The sequence below is a fragment of the Sabethes cyaneus genome, chromosome 2 (genome assembly GCF_943734655.1).
Source record: "Sabethes cyaneus chromosome 2, idSabCyanKW18_F2, whole genome shotgun sequence".
Lineage (NCBI taxonomy): Eukaryota > Metazoa > Arthropoda > Insecta > Diptera > Culicidae > Sabethes > Sabethes cyaneus.
In genome coordinates, this window is record NC_071354.1 from 189,072,262 (window position 1) to 189,089,291 (window position 17,030).

At 37.8% G+C, this 17,030-nt stretch overlaps 1 protein-coding gene across 1 annotated transcript in view; it reads left to right on the forward strand.

Annotated features, from left to right (window-relative positions):
• LOC128736459 (uncharacterized) overlaps window positions 1-17,030 on the forward strand; it is a 77,915-nt gene that overhangs the window by 24,649 nt on the left and 36,236 nt on the right. The window contains exons 2-4 of the mRNA XM_053830942.1: window positions 7,423-7,618; window positions 10,088-10,385; window positions 10,890-10,996. Of these exons, the coding sequence (XP_053686917.1) occupies window positions 7,423-7,618; window positions 10,088-10,385; window positions 10,890-10,996 (601 nt within the window). The remainder of the gene's footprint in view (window positions 1-7,422; window positions 7,619-10,087; window positions 10,386-10,889; window positions 10,997-17,030) is intronic.

Consider the following 17,030-nt stretch of genomic DNA (forward strand, 5'->3'; position numbering starts at 1 on the left):
AGTGAAAGTTGAACTGTAAAGCACGTCTTAAAACTTTCATCTTTATGAAACTGTAGGAGATCCAGTTGGGTGGCTGTGGGAGGACGTAGCCGTTGCTGAATTTGAATCATTGGACGACCGGAAACATAATTTAACCATTTCGATTACATTTACCTCCCCGGTGAATTTCATTCAGTTCTCAGCAGTAGCGGCATGAAACCTGATCCGTAACAAGCCCACCAAGGGTGCACCACAGGGCATACTCAGTGAGACGAAGTTACATAATTGATTCTTCTTGCTATATTTGTAATTCATCTGCCGGTAGTTATCTCCAGTCTGATCTCGAGGGAAACTCGTGCTTGTTATGCCTAATTAGAATACGAGAACAATTACTAATTAAATAGAAAATTACTGCTACTAGAGATGTCACGTGATGCCTTATGGCATCACCCGCCGGAATTGATTAGTGTTTCCTGAAAGGAAAAGAATAAATTCTATTCACCTCGCGACACTACGAACCGGGAAAAAGTAATGAATTGCAAAATATTCTACTACAAAGTTGTTTCAGTAAAAAAAAACTATATCTAAAGTCAATCACAAAATGTTACTACGGACAGAGGCAAAAACACGTATTTACCCTTTTATGATAAAAATAATAAAATTTCCTCAGAAAAGGAAAATCATTGCTCTCAGGAGCAGGTTAAGTGTTTCAACCGTCCGCTGGCGCTATAGGTACGGTTTCCCAGTGCCATTCATCTGTCTATTCAATTATTCGTTGACTCATCGGGGCAACATCGGCGAGCGAAACGTGCAGCCATACAAACACCTGAATGCTTGCTGCATTTTCCCGCTGATTAAGCATTACTGTCACGTACGTTGCAGTTTTTCCACGGCGCAAATGCAATTTCAGGCACGACAGGTACGAGATTTCTGATCTAAGCGTCAATTAGTGCGCTGTTATGGCGGATAAATATTTCTTTGCTCCGGCTGCCGGAAATGAGTTTCTTATTTTTTTCTTTTTATGGAAACAAATCAAGTACAGTAAGTTGAATTAAACTTTTTGCAACCCCTTTCGGGCAAATCTTTAAACCGAAAAGTAAACTTAATTCAATATTGGCTGAACTGATGTTGGTGTTTTCTTCAGAAATTTCAATCACAGCAGCTAGTGATTACTATCTACAAACACTTCCGAATAATAAACCAGGTGCAAGGGTTTTCTTTAAATTTTCGCTTTGCACGCAGTTTTTGAAGTGCTTGCGTGAAGCTTCGCTAGAATAAAGCCTTATTGTTCGATTCATTTTACTCGTGTGCAAGAAACTTTATGTTAGCTGGATAGTTACGTGAATAGCACTCACTAGGATAAGAGTAGGAAGACAAAGGACTAAATCTGCGTCGCGTTTTACCTACAAGAAAATCTTTGTGTTATAATAAAAGCACCGTGCCCTGTGTATTATACATGGTAGTGTAGGAATATGTGCCTGAGCATGACTTGAAGATTAATTTAAATTTAATTGCAAGTCTGTCGAGCCAAAGAAAATGTACCTGAATGGATGTCAGTGAAAGTTTTTAAATAATTATTCAAGAAAATAACTCTTCAATGAGAGTTTTCATTAAAATACATATTTTATTCAAATTTCAAGTAACAGTAACTCTTAAAAAAAGTTAAGTTTTCACCAAGCATACGTTTATCAATTTGTCTCTTCAGTGAAAGCTCATCATTTTGATGCTGTCCAATCTTATATAGCCCTATCATAACATGTTCGATCCTGGATGCTTCCGCATTCCCGAGTTAGTACCGTTTAGACACCGCACGGTGAGGATTTTATTCGAAATATAGACTCTTATCTGAATAACTCCAGATACCGCTGGACTATGTTCAGTGGTTTGATGTTAAAAGAAACTTTTTTATCTTTGTTATACTATAACAAAGGTTTAGGAGTTGGTCGAAAAACACGAAATTGATCCCTATTAAGTTCTTTTCAGAGAAAGAAACGAAAAGAATAGTAAAGACGATTTACTCTAATGAACAGTGAATTAAAAAGCGAAGATTTATATTAATGCTGACATACTGTCAATACGAACTACTTGCAGAAGTACTGAAAACATGGTGAAAATACGATGAAAAGTTGACGACGGAAATTATATGAAAATACGTTGAAACTAGCTACAAAAAAAAGCAAAAATGCATCAAAAAGATGTTTATGAAAACAACGAAAAAATGACGAATATACAACCGAAAGACGATGACAAAGACTACGAAAAGACAGAAAAAAGAGAAAAATTTTGACGACTTCAATATGGGATAAAGTAACGAAAAGACATCAAAAAACGACGAAATTATGACAAAAGACGTTGCAAAGATGACAAAAAAATAAGAAATGACGTTATCGTGACGCCAAAATAACAACAAAGAAAAAACAAAGACGGCATAAAACTGTCGAAAAGAGCAACAAAAATGCCACAAATTGACTACAAAAACGACGAAAGACCAAGACCATGAAAAGACGACAAACATACAACAGAGAGATGACAAAACGACGGTGAATACGAAAAAAAGAGCTAAGAGATGACTAAAAACGGCGAAAAGGCGGCGCATAGACAATAATAAGATAACGAAAAGACGACAGAAGTATGACGAAAGTTGATGACATGTTGGCAAAAATACGATGAAAACACGCCAAAAACACCAAAGAAGCACAAAAACATAAGTCTTCGAGACAAACAAGACTAGGCACAGCAAAAAGGCGATGAAAGCCTAAAATGCGAATAAAAGACAAAGCTGAAAAGACTACGTAAAGAGGACAAAAATGAACGATGAAAATTTGACGAAATGACGACGAACAAACAACGAAAACAATACGAAAATGTGATGAAACGATGCCAAAACAGCGACAAACAATGCAAAAAATGCGACAAAAAACGTTTTATGAAACATCAAAACGACGACAAATAATGTAAAACAACGAAATAATGATGATAATACCATAAAGAAACGATGAAAAATACTACGAAAAGACAGTGAAAAGACAACATTTTTGTTGCCTTAACAACAAAACAGGACGACAATAAAGTGACAAAAAGTGACGAAAAAACACCACAAAACGGCACCAAAATAACAACAACAACAACAACAACAACAACAACAACAACAACAACAACAAAACAATAAAGATAGTAAAAGCCGCCGAAAACAGCAACAAAAATGCTAAAAATTGACTTCAAAAAACGACGAAACTAGAATGATCAGACGGCAACAAGTTCATGAAAAGACAGAGAAGTGACAGAACGATGACGAATACGAAGAACAGGCAACAAAGAAATGACAAAAAGACGGCGAAAAGGCGCCGTATAGACAGCACTAAGATGACGAAAAGATGACAAAAGAACGATGTCAAATAGACGGTGAGAAGACACCAGATGAATGACGAGAAAATGATGACATATAGGCAAAAAGACTAAAAACGACGACGACAATAAAGGATGAATAGATTTTGAGAAAGGCCAAAGAAGCACAAAAAACCTCAGTTTTCGTGACAAACAAGACCATGGGACAGCAAAAAAACGGGCTGGTACCGAATGGCCGAATCACAAAAGGCCGACTCACAAAAGGCGGAATCACAAAAGGCCGCATCACGAAAGATCGAATTTTCTCGGAATGCCTAAATAACTATTTAATTTAAAACATGAATTGGCAAGCGTTAACAAACAACTTTAATCAAACAAAAAACAAAATAAGCAACGCAACTATTTACTATAAAACGAAAAAAATGCTTCGAGGACGCCTTTGTTTAGTGCTGTTAACAAAGTTTCAATTGCGTCAACAAAGTTGTTTACTAAGACGCTCTAAAAACTTCTCGAAAATTTTTGTTGCTGATGTTTCCTAGATGATTCATGGCGAGACGGCCGCAAACCGCGTGTGTGCACCGGTGACTCCCCGTCGGAAGCGCCGGCCACTGCGGGGGGCAGCCCCCCTGCGGAAACCACTTCTATTTAAGTGCATGCGTTTTCCTAGGTATACTGATTAGTAGGGATTAGTTAAGTCCAAACGAGGGGCAGCGAGTAAGGGCAGCATGTACCCAACGTTTGTGCAGGCTAAAGGCCGTGAATATTTTCAGGCGAATATGACATTCGGTCATTCGTGTTTCGGCCTTTTGTGATTCAGTCATTAGTAATTCGGCCATTTGTGATTTGGCCATTCGTGCTTCGTCCATTAGATATATTATCTCATTTGTATTTCGGCCATTCGTGATTAGGTCATTCGGTACCAGCCCGTTTTTTTGCTGTCCCATGGTCTTGTTTGTCACGAAAACACGAAAAATGTTGTCTTTTCAGTGTCTTTTCGTAGTATTTTTCATCGTTCCTGTGTTGTATTATCATCATTATTTCGTTGTTCTGCCTTATTTGTCGTCCTTTTGACGTTTGATAAAAGATTTTTTTGTCACATTTTTTGTATTGTTTGTCGCTGTTTTGGCGTCGTTTCATCACATTTTCGTATTATTTTTGTCGTTTTTTCGTCGTCATTTCGTCAAATTTTCATCGTATTTTTGCCATCTTTTCACCATTATAATCCAAAAAAAAACACAGAAAGAATCCAAAAAAACGTTGGAAAGATGACGATAAAGTGGCGAAAAGATGGCGAAAATACGATGAAAAGTTGACAGAAATACGACGGAAATAACGTGTAAATACGATGGGAATTGGGTTGGTGCCTTCCCAACAAGAAAAATAAAAAAATACCGCAAAAAGTTGTTTATAAAACACAAAAGAAAGATAAACCCAGGAGAAAAACAACGAAAACACGACGAAAATATGATAGAAAAACGATAAAAAAATACGAAAAGACAGTACAAAGACAACAATTTATTCTGTTGACAACAATACAGGACGACGAGAACAAGACAAAAAGTGACGAAAAGACTACAAAAACGGCGAAATTATGACAAGGGACGATTTCAAGATGAATATAAGAAAAGTCGGCAAAATGACAATTAAAACAAATCAAAACAACAACAACAAAAACATAAAGCCACCACAACACCACAACAGCCACCAAAAAGCAACAAAAAATACCCAAATAATAAAAAAAATTACGAAAATACGATGAAAAGATAGCAAAAAAAACTACAAAAATATCGACAAAAGACAGCGACCAGCGTCGAAAATACAACAATAAAATGACGAATAGACGACGAAAGAACGACGACAGAGGGATGACAACAAAAGATAACAAGTGGGCAAAAAGACGATGAAAAGACGCCGAAAAACGCCAAAGAGGCATAAAAAATGTTAAATAAGACAATAACGAGAACTATAACCTGAATAGATGTTAAAACGGCGATAAAAAGTCGATAAAACAGCGACAAACAATGTGAAAAAACACTATGAATGACAGCAAAAAGATGCACTTAAATACCAAAAAAGTCTGAAAGTAACAACAAAAATCAATCATCGTTCTAAAAATGCCACAAAAGACAATAAAAAATGACAAAACGTTGCTGAAAATAGTAAAAAGGCGATGTAAAAATGCCAGAAAGCCAGATGATAAAAAGTACGAAAAACGATTAAAAGACATTGTTTTGTAGACAGAGACCGTTAGCGGAGTCCTTCGTAGGTGAGTATTAAGCAGGCTAAGGTTTTCGTGAGGGTCGCTCCACGACGGATCAGTAACTCTGCGTTAGTTACTAGACAAGTTCCGGGAAAACAACTTGCAGACTCATCATCTATTTCTTAACTTTAAGACTGCGTACGGTTCAGTCAAGTGAAATAAGCTGTGGTAGACAATGCCAAAACATGATTTTCTGGCGGAACTAGTTAAGCTGATATTACGAGAGATGCAATACAGAGGACAAACGTGAAAAGAAACGGAACTGTCGTCATGAGGTTTCATATGTTACATGGTTTTGAGGATCAATATCACCAAAATCAACCACAAAGCAGCGGAAAAGGCCTTTAGGCCTTTTAAATTGGAAACCGCGACATTGAGATCCATTAACAACACTGACAAAACGAAGTGCATGGTTACTGATAGGGAATGCGGCAGTCCAAATGTTATTGGTGCCAAGGTTAAACTATAGATGGAGAGCGATATGAACTATGAAAAAATGAAGCTGATGCGCTCGTGACATGTAACAACGACGTAAACCGCGAAATTAATAAATAAATGAATGAATAGAAGTCGCGAAAAATAAGTTTTGCTATGGATTACGTAGCCAGCTGATGTCCTGTAGTTTGCAAATTTGCTTGAAACGAACACTCTATAGAATACTAATTCTCCTGTGGTTCCTTTACGAACATAAACTATGGATGCTAATGAAAGCTGATCGATGAGTGTTTAGAGTTTTTGAGTGTCCTGTGATCAGTACCTTGCTGCAAAATGGACAAAGGGGTATGACTCAGACGCGTGAATTACGAGCTGTATCAATTATACAAATATACTGATATGGTGAAGGGAGCACAATGTGGCATGCTACGGTTGACTGGGCACATGACCAGAATGCCAGATAAAAATGTAGCCAAAACTATCTTCAGCAGAGAATCACGAAGAGATCGTAGGCTCCGGGGCATACCCCATACCTGATGGAAGAGCGCCGTCGAAGTGGATCGTGCATGTTCCGCTGGTATTCGAAAGGAATGAAGAACGGCAGCCCAAAACCGCTAGTACTGGCGTACTATAATTTGTTTGGCGCAGGAATAATAACGAACTGTCGCCTCTAAAGTAAGTAAATTAGTAAGTAAGGCTGTAAAAATTGAAGACCTTAAACATTTTAAATTAAGTTGTCATTCATAAGTCCATTAACTATGCACACATACCAAATTTCATTGAATTCTGGGACTCTTGGGCCTGAACTGTACGATAATTTTGAAAAACACCCAAGCCGCAGAGGAAATGTATGCAGAAGTATCCACAAATTTCATTATTTAGTAATTGACACATCAAGTTTATCTCTATGATTGTAGGATTAATACTTTTAAGTTATGAAATGAAATGAAGTTGAAGTTAAATGAAGTTTATCCACCCGTAAATTCCTTTTAATGAATTATGTCGCTATTCTTATTTGTTTGAAAACATATTATGCCATCTTAAATAAACGCATTCAATCGCAGACAGCAGCAGCAGACAAAACATAGCAACAAAAATGCTCGAGAGTTTGCGGGCTGGAAAAACTCATTCACTAACTCACTTTAATTAATTAATGGTCACTATAGCTGCGGGAGTGTGCCATACAATAGAATACAAGATAACTTCTAACTATACTAACAAAACACAAAACACGTTCCATGCTGCGGTGTACAGCAAACATGTTTAGCATTTCTAAGAGCCCGTTTAGGCTGGGGGTACAATGCAAACAGACAAAACATAACCAAAGCTTCACCGATTGACGATGGCCAAAATACCCTACGGCCTATTTAGTGGTGACACAGATGGGATACTAATGCACGCAGAATGCAGCAACAGCAGCAGCAGCAGCAGAGATCCGAAAATCAACAAGCAATGTTGAGCGAAACAACAATATCGGACTCAACAACAACCGCAACGTCAAGCAACAGTCGCTGATGCAGTTGACAATTATAAATCACTTATCCGATACCGGCAACTGCGGTTTCGCCCGTAAACCAATTCGACGGATTGACTATCCCGGTAGATAGGAACTGATAGAACGAACTAACGATGACACTGTACTATATATTGTATCGACAACAAGCAACAATATATCGAACCCATGCCAACATGACCCACCTTTGGTCGTCCCACATACTTACCTGTTCTAAGTTTACACACGGAACTACTTCAAACCATATTGACAGTATTGGTCAAAGGAAATCAACACCGTGAATGCGAGAAAAACAAACGGAAGTGGGTGGAATCACCTTGAATCGTTTGTTGTCTAATTTATGTTATTTTTTGCAATTTATCTTAGAGCAAATAATTTTTTTTTGATTAGCTTAAATTGATACCGGGTGAACAGAAAAAGAAATGGATGAGAATAGATGTAAGCGTTTTCTATTTTATTATTATTTCACGAAATCATGATACAGTTAATTATGTAGATTACGAAAATATTCAGGTTGTTTATAAAGATTATAAAAATAGTACCGTTAGTCCACTACTGGTCTAACTCGATGAACGTAGAAGAAAAAATGGATTTTGTATTAAGCATTTTTCAGAAAATATTTTAAACTAGCTCAAACAGATAATTTTCAACTATTTGGAAAAAAATGTTTGAGATAAAACGTCAAAGACCTAACCTTTCCGTCACGAAATAATTTGCAATGTGTTACTACCTAAACTACAGGAAAATTGTGATTGATGGCTGACCACAATAGTCGATACTTTTCAGTGACATTTCGAACATATGACGGCTAGCCTGTTAGTCCAGCATCGCACCTGAAAGCCAACCGGTAGGCTTGTATTATTTTAGTATTCTAACAAATCCGCAAACGTAATGATAGCTGGGCTTTGCTTTGCTTTGCTTTGTCCCACTACCATTGACTCCCGCCGGGCTTAATAACTGTGCCTGGCTTTTGTGATCCGATACTCTCTGGAGGGAATCGAATCACAACCTGCAGACAGTCGGTCAGCATTTTTTTTCGATTCAATCCGGACACGAACAACGAACGGACTACTTTATCCGATCGAAATTGGTTTCGCTAGCGTAGGAGCACTCATCGAAGCAAGCAAAAAAAATCAATAATGATTGTGTCTCAATGCGAAACTCCAGCAGCCATCCGGCTAGCTGTCCCATTCGTGCGGGCGCCAGGCTCAACGGAAATAGGATTTCGGCAGAGAAGTCAGAAAATAGGCAATCTATTCAAAACCACCAAGGTGTGATATCGTTACAACTTGATATCCATTTTACAACGTGAGTAAAATCCGTAGACCGTAATCCGTATTTACCGTATATTTGAAAGTGGTTTTGAATCAGTAATGTTCAGATTCATTCTTGATTGATACGGTGAACATGGTAGCTTGTGTATCATTTGTGTCTAGTTTAAAAGTAGCTTTATTGTGTGAAAACAAGTGCTATTAGTGATCTGTTGCAGTGATCTGACGGCAATTTTAGTGATATTGACAGATAAGTAAAAGTTTCTTTGCATACTTTTGATTTATTCTGTTTATCAACGGTTTAATTCTAAACCAGCGCCGTACATAGTGCCTATGAAAGTAGACGCTACGGCCGGCGGCTGCTTGAAATTTCATTGTTGTGTTTTTTTCATTGTTCACTGCCTTGAGTGTCTGCCGTTGCTGCTGGACGAGTCCAGCCGGCGTGCGTGTGTATGCAAGTCGGGATGGATTGTGCAGCATGTGGTAATGTAATTCGGGCCAGCGACGATCCAGTTGTTTGCGTAGGTAAATGCAAATCTGTATTTTGCAGAGTTTGTACGCCCCTAACAAAAATTGCTGCGAAAATCGTAAATGATAATGAAAATGTTGTCTTTAAGTGTGCATCATGTTTATCAGCCCAAGATAACGGTGGCAAAAATGACGCTGTCTGTAGTGAGCTGACTGAGATGATAGGTAAATTATCATCTGTCTCTCAGTCGCTTGCACACAGCCAAAGCGAAATTGAAAGCCAGATAAATAGTGCAATTTCTAATGGTATCGATAGTATTTTGAAATCTATCAGTGAATCTCTTCGTGAGAGTATGGTAAACATTGAAGCCAGTGTTGCCAAAAAGCTGGATGATTTCAAAAAAACTATTATTGATAACATGAGTCGGGATATTAGTGTAGCCGCAATGAGTAGGAAAAGAACGCGAAATGAGCGAACGGTTCACTCTGAATCGGACTCAAATCCCAGTAAGAAAATTTTAATTATTCGTGATAAGCCGATTATTGACAATTATAGATCTGATGACGAGGTTTTTTCTAGTAATAATAAAACTTACGCGAGTGTGTTAGCGAGTTCATCCGGGAATACGGTAAATAAAGTCCAGCAAAAAGAGAAGCGTAAGGCTCGACCAGTCATTGTAATTAAACCGGTTGAGTCTTCTCAATCTAATGAAGATACTAGATCTTTTTTAAAAAGAACATTAGATCCAAAAAAACACAAAATTAGTAACTTTAGAAACGGGAAAAATGGTTCGATTATTGCTGAGTGTGCAATAGGGGATGACATTGAAGTCGTGAAAAATGACATTCAAAGCAATCTGGGTGAACAGTTTAACGCTGTTATTCCTACAATTGCTAAACCGAAGGTTAAAATTGTAGGAATGAGTGATCAGTATTCCCCCGATGTTTTCGTTGACTTGCTTAAGAGTCAAAACGAGAACATCGGCATTAATGAAGTAAAAATAATTGCGCAATATGAAAATCCACGCTTCAAATATAACAAATATAATGTAGTAATTGAAGTTGACAAAGACACTTATAAAAGTTTGATGAATGCTGGTAAAGTAGGCATCGGGTGGGATAAGTGTCCTGTTAAAGAGGCCGTTAATGTTTTGCGTTGCTTTAAATGTGGAGAATTTGGCCACAAAAGCACGGAGTGTGTTAATACTGAAACATGCTCTAAGTGTAGTGGAAATCATAAAACATCCGATTGCTCTTCAACTGAATTTAATTGCGTCAATTGTATAAAATCAAATAAAGAACTTAATATGAATTTGGACGTAAAACATCCAGCATCTAGCTCACAGTGTCCGGTTTATCGGAGACTGTATGAAAAAAGAAAGAGCAACATATTGTCAAGTAAATAGCAACAAAAGGAATTGCAATGCGATGGGAAATTAGAAATAGTCTATCTGAATATTGCTGGTTTATCTACAAATTATGTTGCTTTGCGACATCTTGTAGAAATGAAACGTCCAATGTTGGTAGCACTAGCTGAAACTCATATAGTGGACGCTAATGCCTTTAACCAATATAGTATACCGGGTTATAAAGTTGCTTTTTGCCTTTCGCATTCCAGGCATACTGGTGGTGTTGCTATTTACGCCAGGGAATCAATTAAATTCAACATTCGTACAAACGAATCTGTTGAGAATAATTGGTTTCTAGGGATTTCAGTTGAAAGAGGTATGACGATTGGAAATTATGGAATAATATATCATTCCCCTAGCTCAAGTGACCAGCGCTTTTTAGAAATTTTAGACAACTGGTGGGATAATTTTATAGACTTAAATAAACTAAATATTATTGCTGGTGATTTTAATATTGATTGGCTTAGTGGACAAAATTCGAATCAATTAAAGCAGTTAGCAGATTTTTACAACTTTAGACAAACAGTTTGCCAATTTACAAGAATTTCCAGACACAGTCGAACGTTAATTGATCACGTGTTTTCGAACTTTGACATGGTACATTCTGTTACAGAGGCCGATTATAAAATTTCAGATCATGAGACAATTTTTATTTTGATCAAGAATGACCAAACCCGTGATGATAAAGTAAAGATAAAGTGCTGGAATAGATATTCGAAGCAGGCAGTGTCTCAGCTTGTTTCGAGAAGCTTGGATTTTCTTCCAATAACTGGTGATGTGGACCACAAGGCAGCTGTTCTTACCAACACGCTGAAAGAGTGTACCAATAAGCTTGTTATTGAAAAATATGTGGAACTACATAATACGAACAACTGGTACTCTTTAGATCTGACACGTTTGAAACGGAAAAGAGATAAAAAGTACAAGAAGTTTCGTAGAAGTAATAGTAGTGATGATTGGAGTAGATACACAGTCGCGCGTAACGTATATTCACGAGCCTTGAAAATGGCTCGATGTGATTATATACAACGGAAGATTAATCACCATCAAAACAACAGCAAAGAGTTATGGAAAATTTTAAAACAGTCAATAAAATGTAAAGATAACTCCCCGCGCTCCATAACTTTCAATGGCACTGAAGAACAATCGAGTCGAGTAATAGCGAATAAATTTAACAGTTATTTCGTTGATAGTGTTCAGCTGATCAATCAAAGTATTGATTTGGTCAGTGAACCTCACGAAATAATACAGCCGATTTCTAATATCAGATTTGATGGATTTCGCCCTATTACTTTTGCAGAGTTGAAGGATATTTGTTTTTCTTTAGAGAAATCGGCTGGTATCGACAATGTCAACGCAAAAGTAATACAAGATTGCTTTCATGTCATCGGACGCGACTTGCTGGATCTTGTTAATGAATCGTTGCAAACTGGGCACGTGCCTAAAGTTTGGAAAGAATCGCTTGTGATTCCTATTCCCAAAGTTAATGGAACGGATAAAGCCGAAGAGTACCGTCCTATTAACATATTGCACACATTAGAGAAAATCCTAGAACTTGTTGTCAAAGGCCAGCTAATGAATTATTTAAACAGTCATCATTTGTTAATTCCAGAGCAATCAGGGTATCGAGAGGGACACTCTTGCGAAACTGCATTAAATCTGGTACTAGCAAAATGGAAAGAAAAAATCGAAGCTAAAGAAACTATTCTTGCTGTATTTTTGGATCTAAAACGCGCGTTTGAGACAATCTCCAGGCCCTTATTGTTACAAACCTTGAAGCGATTTGGTATTGGAGGGCTAGCATATAAATGGTTTGAAAGCTATTTATGTGATAGAACTCAGAAGACTGGCTTTGATAATTTTAATTCTGAGTCCATAGCTAATAAACTTGGTGTACCGCAAGGGAGTGTATTAGGGCCGCTTTTGTTCATAATTTATATAAATGACATGAAACGAGTTTTACGGTTCTGCGACATGAATTTATTTGCTGACGACACTGTTCTATTCATTGCGGCTAAGGATCCCAATGAAATTGTAACACTTCTGAACCAAGATTTACATAATCTTTCGGATTGGTTAAAGTTTAAACAGCTTAAACTCAACATTACCAAGACAAAATATATGATTATTTCAGCCAACTCCAGACCAGACGTAAACGTTGTAATTGATGGTGAGGCAATTGATCGCGTAAATGAACTAAAGTATCTTGGAGTAATCATTGATGACAAGTTAAATTTTAAGTCTCACATCGATAATGTCATCAAGAAAATGGCGAAAAAGTACGGTGTTTTGTGCCGCTTAAAAAATGAATTGACAATTAGTAGTAAAATTCTTTTATATAAGTCAATCATTTCACCGCATATAGATTTTTGTTCATCCATCTTGTTCCTTGCAAACGAAACACAAATATTGAAGTTGCAGCGCTTACAAAATAAAGTTATGCGATTAATTTTAAGATGTAATAGATACACTTCCTCACATATTATGCTGGACGCATTGCAATGGCTTTCTGTGAAGCAAAGAGTTTATTTTTTGACAATGGTGTTTCTTTATAAAATTCTTAATGGAATGCTGCCTCGATATTTGTGTGATCGAATTGAAAGGGGAAGTGATTTGCATACGTACAACACTAGAAACGCGGAAGATGCGAGAACACCAAATTTTTTGTTTGGAAGATCACAGAACTCTCTGTTGTACAAAGGAATTAACTTTTTTAATTCGATGCCGCGACAAATAAAACGTGCAGCAACAATGGCAGAATTCAAAAGGCTATGTATTTTACACATTAAAGCTACTTTATAGACGTAATTTGATTTATTTTTTGTATTGATTCAAGAAGATTGTATATTTTTTTAATTTTTGTATATTTTTTGGATATATTAAGTTATCATGTTCACTGATGATGATGGATTTAAAATTGTTATTATTATTAATTTAAAAAGTATAGAGAAGACTACACATGTTTGAGCCACGCGCGCGAGAACAGACATAGATAATCTTGAAATTGAATGATCAGGTTAAAGTCCTGAACAAAGGGTTCGGAGCAGCAGCTGGACAGGCTTGGGTTCGCTTGTGGACTTTGGAACTCGTATACCATCGCTCACGACGGTACCGAGTACCAAAAGACTGCAGGATCTCCCTCGTAGTTCTAGATCGTTATCTAGAACCAATTCTGACCAGCTGTAGCTCAAAATATTAGGTTCGATTCCTAATCAAGTCCAGATAATTTTCGGGTTGGAAACGTTTTGGACTAGCCTTGGACATTTTTTGAAATTTTGATATTCACTTGAAAGTTTGATATGTCTGTATTAGAAGCCAGTTCGCTATTTGTTTTTATCACCTGGCTACATTGTTATATCATAAATATCTTAATTAGATAAATCGTCCCGCTCAAACCGTTGTAGGGGTATGAGGTGGGACCATCATCATCATCATCATCATCATTATATAATGTATGTCATTCATATAATGTAAGAAGTAAAAAAGTAATATCGCGTGTTTCAGGTCGAGAGCCTTTCACGGACTCGATAAACTAAATGGTTAAGAGAGTTCCGATATTATTAAATGGCACATTTTGCATATGAATGATAAGCGCTGCACTATACCGTGTCCCAGTGCTAATCAAAAAAATTCAACCCGAAAAAACCGTCCACGTAAGCGGCAATCGAGTCCAATGTCACTACCATGAGAGCTGACCGGATGACAATACAAACCACAGATCCATGGGGACCTCCTAAGTAAACCAGAACAAATGGATAAAGCAGAAGAAGTTCCAGTAATGAAATTTGTTGATTTGTTGCAACTTTCTTTTACGAAGTAAATGTAAATTTTCTGAAAAAGAGTACAATCTTGCTTCATGACTACCTAAAGGGAGTGGATGTTTTGAAAGCACAAAAACGCCACTTTATATTTTTTTTTTTGAAAACCTAGTAGAAGACTCTGCTCCGTCAATCATTTTATTATTCCAATGAAAATTTGACGCCAAATCTGATAGAGGTAATTATCTCAAAAATAACTGAACTACACTTCAAAGGTGGTCCAATAAAATGTAAATATGTAAATAGCTTATGATAAGTAAAAAACAAAAAATGACATTGTTAAAGATTGCTCGACTACTCGCTGGAATGTACTGAAATTTTCAACATTCATCAACTTTTTATAGAGACTTCAGTAAAACTTTCAACCATATAAAAAAGCTATTACTATTCATTAATCTATCGTTGTAAATGAAACTGAAACATATAGATCACGTCAAAAACGTGCATTTTGGCGAGTCTCAGAGTTCCCATTTTGGACTTATTCTTCTATTTCGTATGATATATCATTCATATTTAAGCATCACCCTTCTGTGGTAATCGACGGGGATGAGTTCGAGGTAGTCGACGAGTTCGTATACCCTGGCTCACTGGCAACAGAGGACAACAATACCAGCCGTGAGATTAAAAGACGTATTATCAGCGGAAGTCGGGCCTACTACGGACTCCACAAACACTTGCGGTCGAACAATTTGTGTCCCCGTACAAAGTGCACACTGTACAAAACGCTAATTATACCGGTTGTCCTCTACAGGCACGAAACGTGGATACTGCTAGAAGAGGACCTACGAGCACTCGGAGTTTTCGAGCGGCGGGTGCTAAGAACCATCCTTGGCGGAGTGCAAGAGAACGGTGTATGGAGGCGAAGAATGAACCACGAGCTTGCGCGTCTCTACGACGAACCAAGTATTCAGAAAGTGGTTAAAGCTGGACGGATACGTTGGGCAGGACATGTTGCTAGAATGCCGGACAACTATCCTGCAAAAATTGTTTTCGCATCAAATCAGGTAGGAACAAGACGAAAAAGGGCACAGCGAGCGAGGTGGCAAGACCAGGTGGAGCGAGATCTGGCGAACACTGGGTGCCCGCGTAACTGGTCATCAGTTGCCATGGACCGAAACAGATGGAGAAATTATACTTGTCGTAACACGTTAGGCCAATTAAGTAAGTAAGTAAGTATTTAAGCATCTTAAGAAATTAGTATCTCCATGCGGCAAGATATTCTACACGATAATAAGTAAAATGAAAATATTAGATGACGGAATCAGCTTATTCCACACAAAAGTGTTTTTCAAAAACTAGAAATCAAATGTTCAAACCACACCCTTGAGAAAAATTTTTAATCGGCACTGTCAATATCAAACTTTTTGCTATTGATTTTCTCAAACATTACCAATCTATAGCATAACCTTTCAATGCTAATGTTATGCAAACGCAGCAAGTGTTAATGTGGAAAAAATCTATTGTATTGTTATTTATGTCTCGTCTCGTCGTTAGCAGTTTCTGATCAAAGTTGGACACCTCCTGTGGTAACCCGTCTTAGATATCGTTACTAAGAAGACTTCCGTACAATTCGTACAAGCCAATTCTAAGCCTAAGTCCTAGTCCAAGTCCTGGTCCAAGTCCTAGCCCAAGTCCAAATCCAAGTCCAAGTCCAAGTCCAAGTCCAAGTCCAAGTCCAAGTCCAAGTCCAAGTCCAAGTCCAAGTCCAAGTCCAAGTCCAAGTCCAAGTCCAAGTCCAAGTCCAAGTCCAAGTCCAAGTCCAAGTCCAAGTCCAAGTCCAAGTCCAAGTCCAAGTCCAAGTCCAAGTCCAAGTCCAAGTCCAAGTCCAAGTCCAAGTCCAAGTCCAAGTCCAAGTCCAAGTCCAAGTCCAAGTCCAAGTCCAAGTCCAAGTCCAAGTCCAAGTCCAAGTCCAAGTCCAAGTCCAAGTCCAAGTCCAAGTCCAAGTCCAAGTCCAAGTCCAAGTCCAAGTCCAAGTCCAAGTCCAAGTCCAAGTCCAAGTCCAAGTCCAAGTCCAAGTCCAAGTCCAAGTCCAGGTCCAAGTCCAAGTCCATGCCCATGTCCAAGTCCAAGTCCAAGTCCAAGTTCAAGTCCAAGTCCAAGTCCAAGTCCAAGTCCAAGTCCAAGTCCAAATCCAAGTCCAAGTCCAAGTCCAAGTCCAAGTCCAAGCCCAAGTCCACAAGTCCCAGTCCAAGTCCAATTCCTAGTCCAAGTTCAAGTTCAAGTCCAAGTCTCATTTCAAGTCTAAATCCAAGCCCAGGCTTAAGCTCTAACCTGGAGGTGGAGTGGTTGAACTCATTCTACGATTCCTACGAAACTTGTTTGACAAATGCACTTCATACTGATTCGGGCAATATATTAAATTAAAACGTTTCAGATAACGATAAACGCAACTTAAGGTTTCAACATTCACGGTCTGAAACGATTCAAAAAATTAACATTTACTTTCTTTTATCTAGTTGAGTTCAATTTTTTTTGACAAATGAAGTTTTAATTTATTCTTAATTTCAACAGAACAAGCTTTAAACAACAAGT